Genomic DNA, 17,932 nt, shown 5'->3' on the forward strand with positions numbered 1-17,932 from the left:
TCACTATCTACACGTCGGTTTCCTTCAGTAGTACATTAGAGGGAACACCAAGTGAAATGCAGGTTTTAGGAGAAGAGATCGAGCTCGTGCATGATCAAGAATTGTACTAGTTATGGTTTCGATGAAAGTTGATCGATATCTTCCGTCTAGCTTGCAGCACCCGCTTCGTGTACTCTTGTCCCAGTAACCATAGTTTACATGTGGAGATGTTAAGACAGTAAGTTTCCATCCCAAAAAAAAGAGAGAGAATTAAGAATGATGTGAAAGAAATATTTATTTCAGAAATAATAACAGTTTCCAAACACATGTATGAATTGTGTTACACTACCAATTACTAGAAAGGCTTTTGTATATCCTAAGATCAGAAAAAAAAATCACAAAGAAAGAGATTCGCACAATAAAACCAAGAAACCCCCCGCCTTTAGTCTTGGTGTATAGCCTAGTGAGATCCAAACACGACGGTAATTAAATGAGAAGTTCCAACCGAATTTACATATTGTGATGAACACCAGCTGATGGAGGGATCATCAAGGACTGGTTGCCATTGATGCCCAGTCCAACTCCTCATCAGAATCAATTGCATTTTCATTATCATAGTATGCTTTTACCTGCAATGCAAAGCAATGCCAATGTAACGCATTATAACCAACTGAAAAGTTGTCAAGACCAATTAACTTACAATTGATATACAATAATAACCAATACCTGTGGTCTTGGAGTAACTGCTTCAAAACTATGAAATTCAGGATGATCAAAATTAATGTAAGCCTCTTTATTTCTATACCTCTCCTCAGTACCCTGCAGGGGAGACAAAGTGTTATCAAAATGTGATGAAAGAAATGTCTTTACAGACTGGAGACGGTACTCCCACAACACCAAGGGAACCACAATTTCAATCAACAAATTGGCGAATATTTAACTTATAACTTAAATCGGCAGATCAAATTGCTGGTCAGTTATGTGTGAATCCTTTCTCTCAAGTATTAATTTAGAGTACCTTTCATATAATTCAAAGATTCGAATTATGATCAGATAAGGTTAACATAATTTAGAGTACCTTTCATATATAATTCAAAACGAGAAAATTATGGTAATTATCACTTCACAACCACATCCTACTAATGATGCGATCAGGTTCTGATTTCCCCAATATGCATGATCTGGCATCTCATAAGAAAAGATGCATTTGAAGCCTAACATATGAGAGGTGTTAAGATAAGATATTTCCATCCTGAAAAGAATAAATTAAGAAGCTGAAAGAAAAATTTGTTTCAAGTGAAATTATTTTATGCTCAAATTTCTTTATAAAATTTTTAAATAGAAGAGTGCCAAACTGCCCATAACTGTTTCCAAACACATGCAAGAACTTCACTTAGAACTCAACTTATAGACTTGAAGTATAATAATCATCAAATCCTGAACACCTGAAATTGTGGATAATCTGGCGCACTAAATAAAATAATGAGCTTCCCAGACTCTACGACGTGATCTATGGTGTACCCTTTATCCATTCCTCCAAGACCAGGCCTCTACTCACGTGCATCAGGGCCTTCATGCGATCTGATAATCAACTGAAGTTTTAACAAGGTAGAATAACCACAATTTCAGTGTTGCATTTTACTGATACATGAGCAACATAAAGAAATCATTAGTGTAGAATATGAGAAACTTAAAGAATATTCCCTATCGATGCAGTATACCCTCAATCATGCCTTGATTGGGAGTCACATTGCAGTATCAAATAGCAAGATCTAAAGTGAACATGACTAAATACAAACCAGAAAATCTACAGGTAAAAATCAACACATTTCCCACCTTAACATACATTTTGAAAACAACAACTCAACTTTCATTGCCTATGATCAGAAATTTTGACACAAGACATTAGAGTTTTTGTTAAAAGCTATGGCATACAGGATGATCAATGTAATCCCCTTTGTTTCTAACCTCTCCTCAAGTCCTCGGTACCCTGCAGGGAGAGGAGGTCATATCATGTGCTTCTATTTTCCAACACACTCACCGTCCTCTCTCCCACCCTCTTTCTTCCCCTTTCCCTGCTGATAATCAGATATGTCCTTGTCCAATTGTTGTATCAATATATTCTGTTGCCGTATAACTTCCTCTAAGTCCTTTTTTTCATTCTCCAACTTCTTCATTTCGTTCATCAGCACATTATGTTCCTCACAACCCAATTTCCACCACTGCATATCTGCATCAGCTCGCCGTAGTACCCCTTCAATCTTCTCAGTCAACTTCTGCTTCTGTAGCAAGTAATCAACAACTTCACTGCTCCTACTGGATGAAGTCCCTCGAGTGCATCTTGATGATGGTTTTATATGAACTTTTCTAGAATCTAACCTATCTTTGCACTCTTGCACCAATCTAGACATCTCATTATAAGCATCATCAGTAACCTTGGCGCAGTTTCGAATCTCCGTTGAATTTTCTTTCAACAAATGAATACGTACTTTAGTGTACGAGCTGTTGAAGACCGTATGGCAGAAATTACATTTCCATTTGTAATATCCTCCCTTCTTCTCCTGCTTCTCCACATATTTCCACAAGGGTGCTCTATCATCAATCACCTTGGTTGCAGTATCAGCAAATCCACTACCACTGTCCGCATCAACAGATCCAGGTGCTTCTTCAGTACTCATAGCTTCTGCACATCTAAATTCAAATGTACAAGTTGATGAAGTCAAATGAGTTGTAAACAGCTTATGCTTTCATTATGAATGACAATCACCTCACAAGTAACTCAATAATACAACTAAAACAAGCAGATGTATAACAAAGCAAAAGGAGCTCAAAATTCCTCAACTCCAACTCCAACAAAACCCAATGAAAACCACCCAATAAAGCATTGAACAAACAAAGAAATGCAGCGAGCAATTAAAGCAAAAAAATAGCCGAAAAAGTGAAAACCAAGCAGTAAAAGGACATAGGTTTCCAAGAAAGACCTCAACCCAGCAAATAAAGCATCAAAGTTGCAGATACGAGCAAACTTAAACTTGGATTCAAATGTTCAAGTTAATGAATTCAAATGAGTTATAAACAGCTAACCAGTAAAAATGAAGCATCAAACAAGCACACAAGAGAAAACGGAAACCTGATCGAAGACGACTAGCAAACCCAGCCTCCTCTTTCCGTCGTCGGAAGTCGGAACTCCGTAAGAGCGGCTGTCTTAGAGCTTGGAACATAACCCGACCATTTGTCGAGTCTTGTTTTGTATTGGATTTTGGTTTTTCATTTTTCATTTCCAAATAAGGCTGGACCACATAAACTAGCCACCTAAGATATATTTTTTTTTTACAACCTAAGATTTCGTCAAGCCCGTCTTAATTATTTAGTTAACTGTTTTAGATCTAATTTAGTACAGTTTCAAACTAGTATGAACGTGTACGTTCAAACTCTTATTTATTTGTATATTTTAGAAATATAAATACATGATTTTAACTATTTAAAAGTTTAATTTATTACTAAAGATCATTTCTATAAAAAATCAACATAAACAAAAATCGTTTACTTTGTCGATTGCATCAAACAAATGAACGATTATGGTGAAAGTTAATAGTCTCATGATCAACCGTCAATTTGTTTGATGCAATCGATTATGAAGACGATTTTTGTTTACATCAATGTTTTGCAAACATGATCTCTATTAATTTAATTTACATTTGAACGGTTAAAATCATGTATTTATATTCCCAAATTGTGCAAATAAATGAGAGTTTGGACGCAGCATATATACTAGTTTGTACGCAAGTTTTTTTTCCAAAAAACAAAAACAGTTTCTATGTCGATTTTTAAAATTCATAGTATTTGGTAAATTCAGATGAAAAAAAACAGAAAATTCACCGTGTCAACTTTTAGAAGCAACTTGTTTCAGGTTGCTTTTAGAAATTGCTTTTACTAAAAGCTCAATAAGTGTGAATATTTTTCTGTAAAATCTCAAATAACTCTCTTATTTATAATCATCCTCAATATGTTAAAATAAAATCATGTCATTTTTTTATCATTGACCATATCTACAACAATTTTATTAAGAATTTACCAAACAATTGTTTATCGACCGTACTTGTAAAAATAATATTTGTCAAACACCAACTTGTTTTAGTTCAAAGTTGATTTTTTTGCAGCATAGTATAGCAATTTTTTTAAAAAGTTGCAGCAATATCAAACTAGTTCATATATCTGTTTTATTTATCTCTACTATTAATAAAGTCGGGAGAAGAAAGTACTACCAAATTAAGAACTTATGGATCTACACTTGAAATCATTACTCTCACAAATAAACGAAAATAGTTGTAAGATAAAAAATAAAATAAGTAAAATTTAGTGATAATTGTGGAAAACGAACCATGGGTGGTATGAAGTTATGAATTATAATTATCCGTAGGTAGTAGGAAGTTAGGAATTATAAATTACGTTAATATCTTGAAGTGATTAAAATATCTTGAATTATCCCAACTTCAATGACAGTTTCACTTTCAAATGAAAAGTTTGCTAAAAAAAGGAGTGAAATTTGCAATTCTCATTTTACAATCTACACTCATCATTTCTATATTTAGTTAAAAAATTTATAATTAAAGAGATAAAAACGTATGTCACTAAAAATTAAAAATAAAAGAGAAGTCACTAAAAAGAGAATAAGAAGTGTGGATTGTAAAATTGAGAGTGCAAATTTCATTTTAAAAAATAATTAATCAATGAAAAAGGATGAAAGATAGTTCAAGTGGATTGGGCTAAATACACGAAAACAAACCCCTGGCCCACATAGCTAAACTAAAAACTAATAACAAGCAAAACAGTCGTTCACATCTGGTCTAGGAGTGGACACGGGTCTATTCGGTTCGGTTTTGAACAAAACCCATAACCCAACCCAAATTTTAAATTCGGTTCGGTTCAGTTCGGTTTTTTTTTTTCGGTTTTACCCGTATGTAAAATACGTAATATTATATATTAATTTTAAAAGTACAAAATTTAACATAAAGATGAAAAACTAATAGTCTAATGATTATTTCATACCTAATTGAATTATGCCTCATCATTTAGCCCGTGGATCTGAAAAGCTCGCCGAGGCCCGCAAGTCCGATGGGGTTTTACCCGAAAACAACACTAATATGTCATAAGGGAAGACCCATTACCAATATGCGAACACTAAAAGTCGTTTGCATATATGAAATCACCTAATTTTTGTCACCGATTGTGTGCGGTCGCACCAAAAAAATCCATTTGGCAAAGCCCCGGTCAATGAGGATTTTAATATGTCAAAACGCCTTTTTTTTTACCATAAGTATGGACGATCAATCAATATCCAAATCGGACGAAATTTTTACGGGTTCCCTAAATATATATATTGATCACATCTGGTGGTGTCGATCGACCATATTTCGAACTTGAGTTATCGATTGTTGAAGTGTCCACTAATGTATCATACCTTTATATTAGATTTATAATAAAACTATCGCATTATGAAGCGACTATATGAAGGAAACTTTTAAGGATCGATCGACACCATCCGATGTGATCAGTATATATATTTAGTGACCATGAAAAAATTTCATCCTATTCGGACCTAGTTTGACCGTCAGAATTTCCGGTAAACTGAAAACACCACTAATTTGTCCTAAAGGAGAATCCATTACAAAGATGCGAACGCCGAAAGCCGTTTGCATATCTGAAGTCACCTAATTTTTGTTACATATCTTGCGCGGTCGCACTGAAGAAATCTATTTGGCAAAGCCCCGGTCAATGAGGTTTTATTATATGAAAACGCCTCTTTTTTGGTTGACCGTAGGTACGAACGGTCAAACCATGTCCAAAATGGACGAAATTTTTACGGGGTCCCTTAATATATATACCAATCACATCTGCTGGTGTCGATCAACCATATTTCGAATTAGAGTTGACGATCACCTAAGTGTCAACTAATGTATCATAACCTTTATATTAGGTTTAAAATAAAACTATCGCATTATGAAGCGACTATATGAAGGAAACTTCTAAGGATCGATCGACACCAGCCAATGTGATCGTTATATATATTTAGTGACCCTATAAAAATTTCATCCAATTCGGACCTCATTTAACCGTCGGAATTTTTGGTAAATCGAAAACATCACTATTATGCCATAAGGGAGGACCTATTACAAATATGCGAACGCCGAAAGCCGTTTGCATATCTGAAATCACCTAATTTTTGTTACTTATCATGTGCGGTCGCACTGAAGAAATCTATTTGGCAAAGCCCCGTTCAATGAGGTTTTATTATGTGAAAACGCCTCTTTTTTGGTTGACCGTAGGTACGAACGGTCAAACCATGTCTAAAATGGACAAAATTTTTACGGTGTCCCTAAATATATATACCAATCACATCTGCTAGTGTCGATCAACCATATTTCGAATTAGAGTTGACGATCACCTAAGTGTCAACTAATGTATCATAACCTTTATATTAGGTTTAAAATAAAACTATCACATTATGAAGCGACTATATGAAGGAAACTTCTAGGGATCGATCGACACCAGCCGATGTGATCGGTATATATATTTAGTGACCCTATAAAAATTTCATCCAATTCTGACCTCATTTAACCGTCAGAATTTTTGGTAAATCGAAAACACCACTATTATGCCATAAGGGATGACCTATTACAAATATGCGAACGCCGAAAGCCATTTGCATATCTGAAATCACCTAATTTTTGTTACCTATCATGCGCGGTCGCACTAAAGAAATATATTTGGCAAAGCCCCGGTTAATAGGGTTTCAATATGTGAAAACGCCTATTTTTCAGTTAACCGTAGGTACGAACGGTCAAACCATGTCCAAAACGGACGAAATTTTTACGGGGTCCCTAAATATATATACCAATCATATATGCTGGTGTCGATCGATCATATTTCGAATTAGAGTTGTCGATTTCCTAAGTGTCAACTAATGTATCATAACATTTATATTAGGTTTAAAATATACTTATCGCATTATGAAGGAAGCAAGACGGCTAAATAATGTGCCTCTTATATATTAGGTCAATTATGTTAGAAATTATGTGCGGGTGTGAGGCCGACCACACTATTTTTTTATTTAAAAAATAATAATAATGTAAAATTATAAATATGACAAAATAATGTCGTTTTGTAACGTTGACCATTGACTTCGGGTTGTTCGGGTCGGTTCGGTTTCTAAGGGACTGAACCCAAAACCCAACCCAAATAGAATCAGTTCGGTTCGATTTTTTTATTTTCGGTTCGGTTTGATTCGAGTTTCGGTTTGTTCGGATTCGGTTTGGGTTCGGGTCCGGTTTTTTTCAGTTTTCGGGTCAGTTTGTCCACCCCTAATCTGGTCTAAGCATTTGAACTGCAGAGTTACCAAGTTGTACGCAAAACAATATTGACTACCTGTGACTCATGATGCTTCAACACCCCCAATTTGTAAGCCTCCTCTTACTATATCTATCACTTCAAAGAAAAAGGTTTCTGCTTTAAGTTTATCGAGCATGATTCTTTTAGGAAAAAAGCAAGTCTCTGTCTTTTTATGAAAAATTCTAGGGTGCGCTGCTGCTGTATAAGATAAAGCAGCTGTATCTATCACACAATCATACTACCACCTCCACATGCATTATATTCTTCCATCTCTATCACCTTTAGATCTTGATGTATGTTGTACAACAGATGTACCTTTTTTTTATTGTTATGAGTAGTTATAGTTACTGAATTTCATACCCATTCAATGCGAGAATAAGAAAGGTAGAAATTTGAAGGTTATATTTGCTGAAAGTAGAAGCTTTATTGATTCAATTGTGTTCAAGTTTCATACATCTTCTGCATGTTCAAAGCTGTGAACTGGTTGGCTGCCTACCAATCCAAAATGGGTTATTGGTTCATAGTCATCATAGATTCATAGTTTAGTTACTACACTGAAATTGGCCTTCAATGATATGATCTTTCTCTGTTTGTGTTTCAGTGTTTGCGTCTTGATATGACGTTATGACCTTGTATTGTAATCCAAGGGTTATTATATCTCGTGTTTTTGTTGTTGAACTTAAAACACAGAAGAGAGAGAAAACTGGGATTTTGATTGAAACTGAGCTTTACCAACAAAACAAAAAAGTAGAAAAATGAGGATCCATTTTCTACTTTGCAGCAACAAAATACACTCTTTCAACTTACAACCCTTTGTGACAAAGTTCTGAAAACTCCGAAACCTAGCATCCAATGTTTGAGTACGAGTACCACCTCGCTAGCATTTCTTAGGTTTCTACAAAACGAACATCTGTTGCACGTAATCATTTTTATGGTAAGGCTAATGTATATTAGTGTGTAGCAAGATACAACAGGATGTCAATTTCTCTGCCTGGATGATCATCCGTCTGATATAAGAAAAATTGACAACATCAGTTACGTTCGACACACATATGCTTCCACGAATCTTTCTTGAAATTCTGATCACTTTGGTATATGAAAATGAAGCCCTTAGCTAGTTATCAAATAGGCCAAATCGAACAGGAACACCATTGTTATTCTTGAGCCAAGCATTCCCTTTCAAGAAAGGACCTACGGTAAATTGCATAGCCTCATCCTTGTTGAGTACCTTGACACCAGGCCATTTTACTCTGTTATCAGTCTTGGACCCGTCTCCGTTGTTGTTATACTCACCATAAAATAGAGTCTTTTTTCCGAAATCTCCATCCATCTCTTTCCAACCTTCTTGGTCAATCACATTGTCTATTGTAGACTCCATCACTATGGTTCTTGAGTACTCCTTCCACGGCCTCCCAAGATAACTCTTAAATTGAGATTTGTCAGACTCAAAATCTTTGTCCGGTAAGATTTTGCAATTTTGCAACACTATTCCCGTGGTTTCACGTTTGTCCGTTCTTCCTTGGGCTGTAACTGTGTTAGAGTTGTTTTCCTGAGGTTTCCGGATATAAATTAAGCAGTTCTGAAAGATAGCAGCAGCATCACCAATGATAAAATCAATGGTGCCAGAAACAACGGAGCTTTTATAAAATTGCCTATGAGCCTGTACAAACAGTGTGTTTTGGTACCCTTCAAATCGGCAGTTGAGGAATACTGCACGGTCTGCTACGACTCTGGCTGCCACTGCCTGTTGCTTGGCACTACCAGCTGTGTTTCTGAATCCCATGGACTTTGCAATGAAACCTTCTCCTATGGCCACTGCAGTACAAAGTTGAAAAAGAATGAGCAAGATTGTGTATATTATTGCTATAACATGGTAATGAGGTAAGCTTACACCCAATGTTCTACTGGCATTAAGTGGAGCACCCATTATGATGTTATTTTTTGAGCCGTACCAAAAGTTGCAGTTTTCAAAAATCTAACTCCATCTGCAGTGTTCTGATTCCCAGTGATGATGCTCTTCTGTGATCCATCACCATATATGGTAACATTTGGCATCTTCTTTGTCACAGTCACACTCTCATCATAGACTCCTTCTTTGACATAGATGATATACCTGTATTGCCATAAGCACACAACTGTGTAAACACATGATGCACTTTATGACACCACTCTATGCATAAAGGAAGTAAACAACACAACACTGACCTTCCTTCGTAGTTTTCAGGCATGGCCGACAATGCTTCACTAATAGATTGGTAGTTTCCACTGCCATCTTTCGCCACGGTGACATTAGGTGTGGGCTTTTCATCGTTTCTCTTCAGCACCCTTCGCTCGTCATGGGTCAGCCAGGAAGGAAAGCCATCCTTGTTCTGTGCCAGAAGACGACGTGATGAACCTGATGATGCTTCAGTGCCAGGTACCTTTACTTCGGAAAGTAGTGAAATCACAGCAAGGGAATTGCTAGTGAGCTCCTTGGTGGCCTCCAACGTCTTGGTTAGTTTAGACTTTGCATCTCCATCAGGAAACCCATCTATGCATGTTTGCCCATACGATATGACCGCACTCAACCAACTGTTCATGAGACCAATCCTCATTTTTCCAGAACTGGTAGTGTTGCCAACTTGATACACTGATTCTTCTAGTTCTTCCTTGGCGTCATCAAAGAGTGTCTTGCAATCCTCAAAGGCTTGCTTCTCTTCCTCTTTCTCAAAACTGAGCTCGCCGGCTTTGGTAAAGGCACTCTTGGCCTCATCTGATGCTCCAGATATGATGGCCTTGATGACTTCTTTCGGTTTGGAGACAGGTTCCTTCTTAACTGAGAAGACTTCCTTGCACTTGTCCTGGTAATCAGTTGATCCGCACATCTGCTCCACAATCTTGCTAGCAGTTGCTGGCTTATCGTTTGGAGGGGGTGCATTATTATCTGGCCGGTCTCTCTTTGGTGATGGTGAAGCAGGTTTGCTAGCTTTTTTGGTTGCCTTGTCCGTCTTCAGTTTGTTCACAACGAATATGGCTCCAACGATAATTCCAATCAGGAGGATTACCGCAATAACTGCGATGAGAATCCTCCTCTTGAACTTACGGGCATTCTCGGCCTTTCGGCGCTCAGTTATCTGGTCGAAATCCTGGAATGCCATTGCTGAGGGTGGCTAAGGCAGAGTAACCTCTGCCTTAACAATTCAAGCCAGCCACACACAACACAGTGGGAATACGATGCGAAAGAGATGAAAAGAGGAAGATGCTACAGCTTCAACCAAAATTTCCTCTCCTTATCCCTCTGTTCTTTCTGTATGAAATTTGAGTCCCATTATTATTTTGGCAATTGACACAAGAGGTCTGGTCAGGAGAGTTTTTAGGTGTTCTATTTTTTTTTCTCAAATTAGTTGTAGATGGCAGCTAATGTCCTTTCCTTTCCAACCACAACTACCCGCGAATTCTTTCCTCCACAATTCAACTTCCCCAAATTACTTTTCTACCACACTCAAAAACTATATATGAAACATAGTTCACTTCTGTCAATCAATTCTAGGCTCTCTTCTCTCTGAGGTTCTTATTAAAGCTATAACGAACTCATGTCTACTCTTGTATCATATATATGTATATTTGACAATTACATCTCCACATTACATATAATGTGTAGAATAAAAATTTCCATTGATCTTAACTCATCACAAGGTCTGCATTATACATGATACACCACTGATTATACTACAGCTATACAGTTGACAATCTGCATTGAATACAATGAATACGTGATCGCACAAATAGGAAATCATTTTGGCAGAGAATCAGGCTTAATTGAGGAAGAATTCAACATAATGTTAGAACAATCATATTTTACCATGGTAGATTATCACATTGTTACAATAGATACATAATGTCACAGTCATAAAATTCGAATGATAAAAATTCAAATTCGAAGCCATGAAAACTCTAAAACAATCTCAAATATATTGAAATTATTTTATCATAACAGTGTATTGAAACTGAGTCCACAACATGACTCAGTCGACTTGAATATAACATAACAAGTTTATACCTCAGTATTATAACCAACGTAAATGTAAAATTCACTCAATCTTCACCACAAACAGAAAAAAAAAATATTCATAGTAAACATTTCGAATATGCTAATCCCCACCTGCAGAACTATCATCTACACTATCGAATTGATGCACCGGGATTGTAAACACAAACTCGGTAAGCTTGTCGGCCCGTATGAGTAAACCAACAGTAAACCAACAGTAAACATACATCGCATACAAATGAAATATGTCAAATAACATTTAAAGACAAACGTATTGTGCAACCCATCTGTTACTCAAAATCATTTTAAAAACATAGGTACTCATGAGACTCAGGCAACCCATCTGTTACCCCTCATGCAGTACACCGACAGGTACTGGGTAACCCATCTGGTTACCTAAAATCATGTAAAACATGGGTACTCATAAGACCCAGGTACTCATCTATTACCCCTCATGCAGTACACCGACAGACACTGGGCAACCCATTTGTACCCAATGTCACTAAAAAAAATATGGGTACTCATGAGACCCATGCAACCCATCTGTTACCCCTCATGCAGTATACTGGCAGACAGATTAGAGCTCTAACTGAATCGTAACTGTCACCCGGCCAAGGCTTGGTTCCAATACTGTCAACACGTCCGAAGAGAGAAAACAAGTCCGAAGACAGAAAAAGTTTTTACAAGACTCTTGCTCAAATAAAATAAATATAATTGCCACAGTATAATTCATTTGGAAATAAGAACGTAACAATATATAATATAGCAATCCATATATATGTATCATATTTACCATTTTATACACATACACAACCCACTATATTATATACATGTCATAGTTCGATCTTTTTAAGAAAACGTAAATATGAGTCACCGCCAAGGGTAGACTCGTCATAGTGAGATTTACCACATTCACCACAGTCCATAATTACTAAAATCTTTTTAAAATCATTTATTAAAATAGCGTTTCACTTATCCATGAACCGTAGACGATCAAGTTCACGTAATTTAAACCAAAACATATTTTTAAATTAATTTTCATAAACTAGTGATGCAACGATTATGGTGACAACTCAAACTAAATTCAATAATCATAATATTACTTCGATCATGATGATTATTGTGAGGTTTACTCACATTATTTCATGCGTGCAACTTCCACGACACCGAAAGCGATTCCCTCACTCGTTTCGTCGGTCACCTAATAGCATGATAGAATGCTTAGAAAACGATATGTAAAATATCATGTGACGATTTCATTACAGCTAAATGTTGTTCATAAAACATTGTTCATGTTTTACTGTTTTACAAAACACTGTTTGTGGTTTACTGTTTACAGAAAATTGTACATAATTACTGTTTATGAACATTGTTCACAGTTACTGTTTATGAACAATGTTCACGGGGCGCCACTGTTTCTCGACCACCACCAATCACCACCATAATCTAAATGACAATCCGAACAACTTTCTATTTCACCACAAAGTCTAATTTTGAGCCTAAACACTTTAATTTAATAAATATCGAAAAGCCTCAATTGAAAACCTATGATTTCTTTTATTCGATTCTCCTAACACACAACGATTTGTGTTAAATATTTTAGAGGGTTTGTACTTTGTAGTATGGAAGGAGACCTTCAAAATGGGACAAAAATCTCACCGATTGGTTGCCGGAGGAGGGAGATCCGACGAGTTGAAGTTCGGCAAAATATGCATTTTCGGGGGAACTTCCAGGCTTCATCGCTCCCAAACGGTGGCGAGATGGCGCTGCCACCAATTGACAGGGGACGCAACAACCTTTCAAACGTGATCAGTGCGCCGCTCTATGTGGTCGGACGGCGGAGATCCGGCGGCTCAAAGTCGGCTGCTCGGGGAGAGATTTTTTGGATTTTTTTCGGGGGTGAACAGTACATATCCAAATTCCTGATTTTTCTTTCCATTTTTATCTTTAATTCCCCTATTTATACTATTTTTCAAAAATGTCCAAATACATTTTGATTCGTAACTTCTTCATACGAACTTCGATTTAGGCGTGCCGCATGTCCACGAATTCGTATTAACGAACATTACGACTTCCATGAATGAAGTTTTCTGAGATTTCAAAAGGATAAAAAGTCAACTCTTGACCCGTCACGGTAACGTTTCCGTGTATAAATCGATCGAACACTTTTGTTTTCTCCCTCGTACTATATAATCAGATTACCACCAATTTAAATATCTCCGAACAATAATTAGTAAATAATTATAAATTTCTGAGATATTACACATAATTGCACAAATCACTCCATAGGAAATCATTTTGGTAGAGAATCAGACTTAATTGAGGAAGAAGAGATATTTGCTTTAACATAATGTTAGAACAATCATATTTTGACCATGGCGGATACATTGTTTTTGGGTTGCCGCCTGTTTGTGCTATTAGTGACACATTTTGTAATTAGAAATTGAAAACTTGTGGTAAATTGTATGTCTAGCATTTGCCCTTTTTTTTTTTTTTAATGTTCCTCTACCACTCATACAGCTAGAGCTTCATGCGCTTTTGTACCTTCCTTATATCTATCTGAACTCTGATGTATAAAAAACATCAATACGATGCTGAAAATTCTTCATTTCTTTGAGACAAGAACATTCATACAAACACTTCAGAGATCAGATGCCATCATCATAAGGAAATGAAGTGGATTGCAACCACTCATCACCTACAATGAACTCTGATACACTGAAATTTGAGGCATCATAGTAGTCCATAATATGATACCCTGTCCAGTTTACTCTACTGTCCGTCCCTGAACCAGGTCCATAATTTTCATACTCTCCATAGTACAGTGTGTCCAAGCCTAGATCACCAGACCAATTTGTCCATCCACTCGGGTCGATGAAGTCATCTATGTAGGACTCTAGGAAAACTGTCCTGGAGTAAACCATCCACGGCCGGCCTAAGTAACTTTTCACACTGTCCTTGTTCGCGTACAAGTCATCGGCAGCCACAATTGAACAGTTCTGTATTGAGATTCCGGTATCCTCCTCTTCCGATTCCCTGGCTTGTGCTGTGATCACGGTGAACTGTCCCGGCATTGGCATCTTGGATACAATGTTGCAATCTTGGATCACAACAGCGGCGTTGCCAAATATGTAGTCTATGGTCCCTGAGATGTCACATTCCCTGTAAAACTGCCTGAAAGAGTGCACATACATTGTGTCTTGGTAACCGCTGAAGGCGCACTTGTACAGTGCAGCAAGGTCTGCATTCACCCTCAACGCAACTGCTTGGTTCTTCTCGGGTCCTGCTCTGTTTTCAATGCATATGTCTCTTGCTAGAAAGCCTTCCCCAGATACCGCTGAAAGTTTAGTAAGTTGAGCAAACAGCCAAGTATGATTAAACAGCTCCAACTTAGAAGCCCACAAAAAAAAAAACCTCTCATAGTACCCTTGAAAACGTTTATGTATTTTGTTGATTTCACTTAAATGTGGGGACGTACAAGATATATATTAAGATGCCTGAAAGAGATTCTGAAAGGAGAGGGACGCGTAAACAGGTTAAGACAAAATGTTCGATGAATTATTTGAAGATAATAGTTGTAAAGACTCTATCTGCTCCAAAATGTAACAAGATTAGTGATGAACATGCAATAAAACAAAAAATGCATTAGCTAATTACCTAGTGTTGCAGATCTAAAAGCGGTCCAACCATCAACAACACTTCTGTTACCAGTGATGACAGTGTTGTCACTTCCATCTCCAAGAAGAACAATGTTCGTCTTCCAGCTTGGGATTTCCACATTTTCATCATAAACCCCTTTCTTGACATAGATAATAGTCCTGTCATAACTATTATTAGGAGAAAAATTAACAGCATCACTGATGGCGGTGAAGTTCCCACTACCATCAGCGGATACTGTCAACACTTCACTCGGATCATATTCGTTGCCGGAGCTCTCTAGAATCCGGCGATCTCTCCTAGAAATCCATGTCGGAACTCCCAGAAGACGCCGGTTTTTGCGACCTTTAGGACTATGCACTTGACTATTGAGAGCAGATAGAGAGTTGCTAACATGCTTGTATGTACTAGTTAAGGAGCTAACGAGGGTAGGCTTCATAGGACCAGAAGCAGACTCCAAGCCTTCCAGGCAAGTGTTCTTGTTTGTGAGGGCAGCACTGAGGTAGGCTCTTGCATCCCTTAGTTTCTTGTTGTTCGAAGACTTGACTCCAGAAACTGATCGCTGTATGGAAGAGATTGTGATCTGGTGGAGGTCTTTGCAGTCCTGGATTGCTCCCCTTTGTTTCTCAACAATGTTCGAGTAAAGTCCTGCCTTGTAGAAGAGATCAGAGAGCTTTGTGGCTTCAGATAGCGCGATTTGGAGGGACTGGAGGAGGTAAGTGAGGATTTTGGGGGAGATGTCGATGGAGATTGAGAGCTTCAGTGAGTCGAAACAGACATCCGGGTAGGGAGTAGACTTGCAGAAGGATTTGACGGAAGACAAATGGGGATTAAGATTACTAGTTGTTGATGATGATGATGAAGAAGAAGAATTTTGGATAGCCTTAGATGTTAAGAAGAACATGCAGAGAAGCAGAAGCTGCAAAAACACTTTCGGGTTGGAAGAAGCCATAGCTCATAGGAGACTCGGTGAGAGATAAAACAGTCAAAACTTAAATATGTAAGAGAGTAGAGATACAAGAGAAGCATAAAAGTTAGTAAACTGGTTAGTGAGACTTAAGTAATCTCTTTGGGAACGCAAGTGTTGCATGTTTTGCTTACTGTTACTTAATGATTAGTTAACACGGATTCTTATAAGGACACTGAAAATTGTCAAACTTTTTCTTTCATCTATTGTAAACTCACGGGGCATACAGATGATATAGTTGTCATGCTGTGACTCTCGTCTCGTTGAAAAGTTCCAAAATGGTTATGAGAAGGGGACTGTTTTCAGAAAACGTTGTTCTTTCATGTGCTTATGGAATAGATATATTTTAGTATGCATTACGCTCGATATGCGTAGTTGTTTGGCCTGATATCGAGTAGGTATGGGAGGAAGGTACTCTGAATTCTGAAACATACTGTTTGGCCTGTTCAAGAGGGAAGTCATGGACATTATGGGGCGCCTGTGGTTCGGTGGTTGTGGCTAAGCTAGGTGAAAGTAATCTTCGGTAATGTGAGTTTTCAATTGAAGCTGACATGGACTTGATTCACAACTCCACAAACTCCCAAATGATATGAATCATTGAAAAGGATAGTCTAAATTTGAATGATATCGATGGATGAAGCCAACAAAGTAGACCAACATACCTTAATGGCATGTTTACTTATTTGAAATTGAGTTGTATTCCGCCGGAATCAATTCAATTCCGGCGTTTACTTGACAAGAGGAATGTAATTCGTGGTGGGACCCACCTATAAAATTAGAATGAATTCCGGAAAAGTCATGGAATTGTAATACGAAAGGGGGAGGTGGGAATGGGAGGGAATGAATATTTTTTCCAAAAATATCCTTACCCCTCTACTCATATTAGTTGTGTTTGGTTTGACATGTAGACAATACATAGTACCTTAATAAACCTCTACTTAATTAGTCATAGGTACAAAATGACCTACTTAAATACATATTTTGATCAAGTGTTGTAAAGGAAACACTAAAGAGAGAGTTTTTTCCTATTTGTAAAAGGGTATTTTGGTAATTAACTTAAATTTAATTTTGATTCCTTATTACAAGTAAACAACAACAATCGTAACTAATTTCTTTTCTATTCCTTCATATTATTCCATTTCGTCTCTCATTCCTTCCGATTCTTATTCCATATTAATTACATTGCCATAAATTTGAAGACAAGAAAGTAGAACCAACATAGCTTAAATTTCACTATCAGACGATCGAATAAAACCCTGAACTCAAAATTCATAATTTTAGCTAGTAAACAAGACTCTGATGAAACTATTATGCGTGCATCAATAAGCAAATTGAGAAACGTGCACTTATGAATTAGATCATATATATCAATAGGTCTAATCTCATATTTACAAGTTGAAAAAAACGAATAGTATAAGCACATCATGCACGTTCATCAAGTTGTAATTCGTAAACCAAGTGTCGGTTCACATCTATTAAAATACACGGTGTGAATTCCACAGATAGAAAGTTTAGACAAACATGATATTTGAGAATTGCAACTTGTGGTCTGTCTGGTGAAAAATCACGGGGGACAAAGACAATATGTACGTGCATCGATATTAATAATTTTGTCCTAATATATTTGCCGATATCTCACATGTCCAGATTCTTTAGTCTTTACAACAACTTTGTATCCTTCTTTATCTGCAGATGTACCTGTCTCACCGATTCAACTTGACTGACTATTCCGGCACCGCCAATATATGCTAATTTTCGGTCTAGAAATTAAGAAATGTGACAAGAATTTTATACAAGTTCAGACAGAATTGGCTTATTCAGATTTCGATCATAATCCAGGACTAATAATAAATAATATTGTGAAATGCTTGCCCTGTATAAAAGGAAATTGTTTGGTGTTTGGTGTTTGTTGT

General features: G+C 37.0%; 3 protein-coding genes across 6 annotated transcripts; all 3 read right to left on the reverse strand.

Moving 5' to 3' along the window:
- Positions 1 to 268: 268 nt before the first annotated feature.
- On the reverse strand, positions 269 to 3,212 carry LOC126796666 (serine/threonine-protein phosphatase 7-like). Of its 4 annotated transcripts, XM_050523413.1 has the most exons (4): positions 3,110 to 3,212; positions 1,425 to 2,670; positions 706 to 798; positions 269 to 608 (listed from the first exon to the last, which is right to left on the reverse strand). In XM_050523413.1, exons 2-4 carry the CDS (start codon positions 1,509 to 1,511, stop codon positions 528 to 530), a joined length of 261 nt encoding a protein of 86 aa, XP_050379370.1. In that variant the 5' UTR covers positions 1,512 to 2,670; positions 3,110 to 3,212; the 3' UTR covers positions 269 to 527. The 4 variants fall into 4 exon arrangements, 1 of the variants encoding a protein (XP_050379370.1); XR_007672422.1 differs by lacking the exons at positions 269 to 608; positions 706 to 798 and having other exon boundaries at positions 833 to 1,560; positions 1,948 to 2,670; XR_007672421.1 differs by lacking the exons at positions 269 to 608; positions 706 to 798 and having other exon boundaries at positions 833 to 1,571; positions 1,948 to 2,670.
- Positions 3,213 to 7,995: 4,783 nt separating this feature from the next.
- On the reverse strand, positions 7,996 to 10,848 carry LOC126796602 (putative pectinesterase/pectinesterase inhibitor 45). The gene is made up of 3 exons (XM_050523364.1): positions 9,574 to 10,848; positions 9,321 to 9,481; positions 7,996 to 9,183 (listed from the first exon to the last, which is right to left on the reverse strand). Exons 1-3 carry the CDS (start codon positions 10,503 to 10,505, stop codon positions 8,483 to 8,485), a joined length of 1,794 nt encoding a protein of 597 aa, XP_050379321.1. The 5' UTR covers positions 10,506 to 10,848; the 3' UTR covers positions 7,996 to 8,482.
- A 3,134-nt stretch (positions 10,849 to 13,982) lies between these two features.
- LOC126796619 (probable pectinesterase/pectinesterase inhibitor 12) lies at positions 13,983 to 16,140 on the reverse strand. Its single transcript, XM_050523365.1, has 2 exons — positions 15,053 to 16,140; positions 13,983 to 14,732 (listed from the first exon to the last, which is right to left on the reverse strand). The coding sequence occupies exons 1-2, from the start codon at positions 16,002 to 16,004 to the stop codon at positions 14,044 to 14,046; spliced, it is 1,641 nt and encodes a 546-aa protein (XP_050379322.1). The 5' UTR covers positions 16,005 to 16,140; the 3' UTR covers positions 13,983 to 14,043.
- Between the last annotated feature and the right edge of the window lie 1,792 nt (positions 16,141 to 17,932).

Source organism: Argentina anserina, chromosome 1 (genome assembly GCF_933775445.1).
Source record: "Argentina anserina chromosome 1, drPotAnse1.1, whole genome shotgun sequence".
In the NCBI taxonomy this organism is placed as follows: domain Eukaryota; kingdom Viridiplantae; phylum Streptophyta; class Magnoliopsida; order Rosales; family Rosaceae; genus Argentina; species Argentina anserina.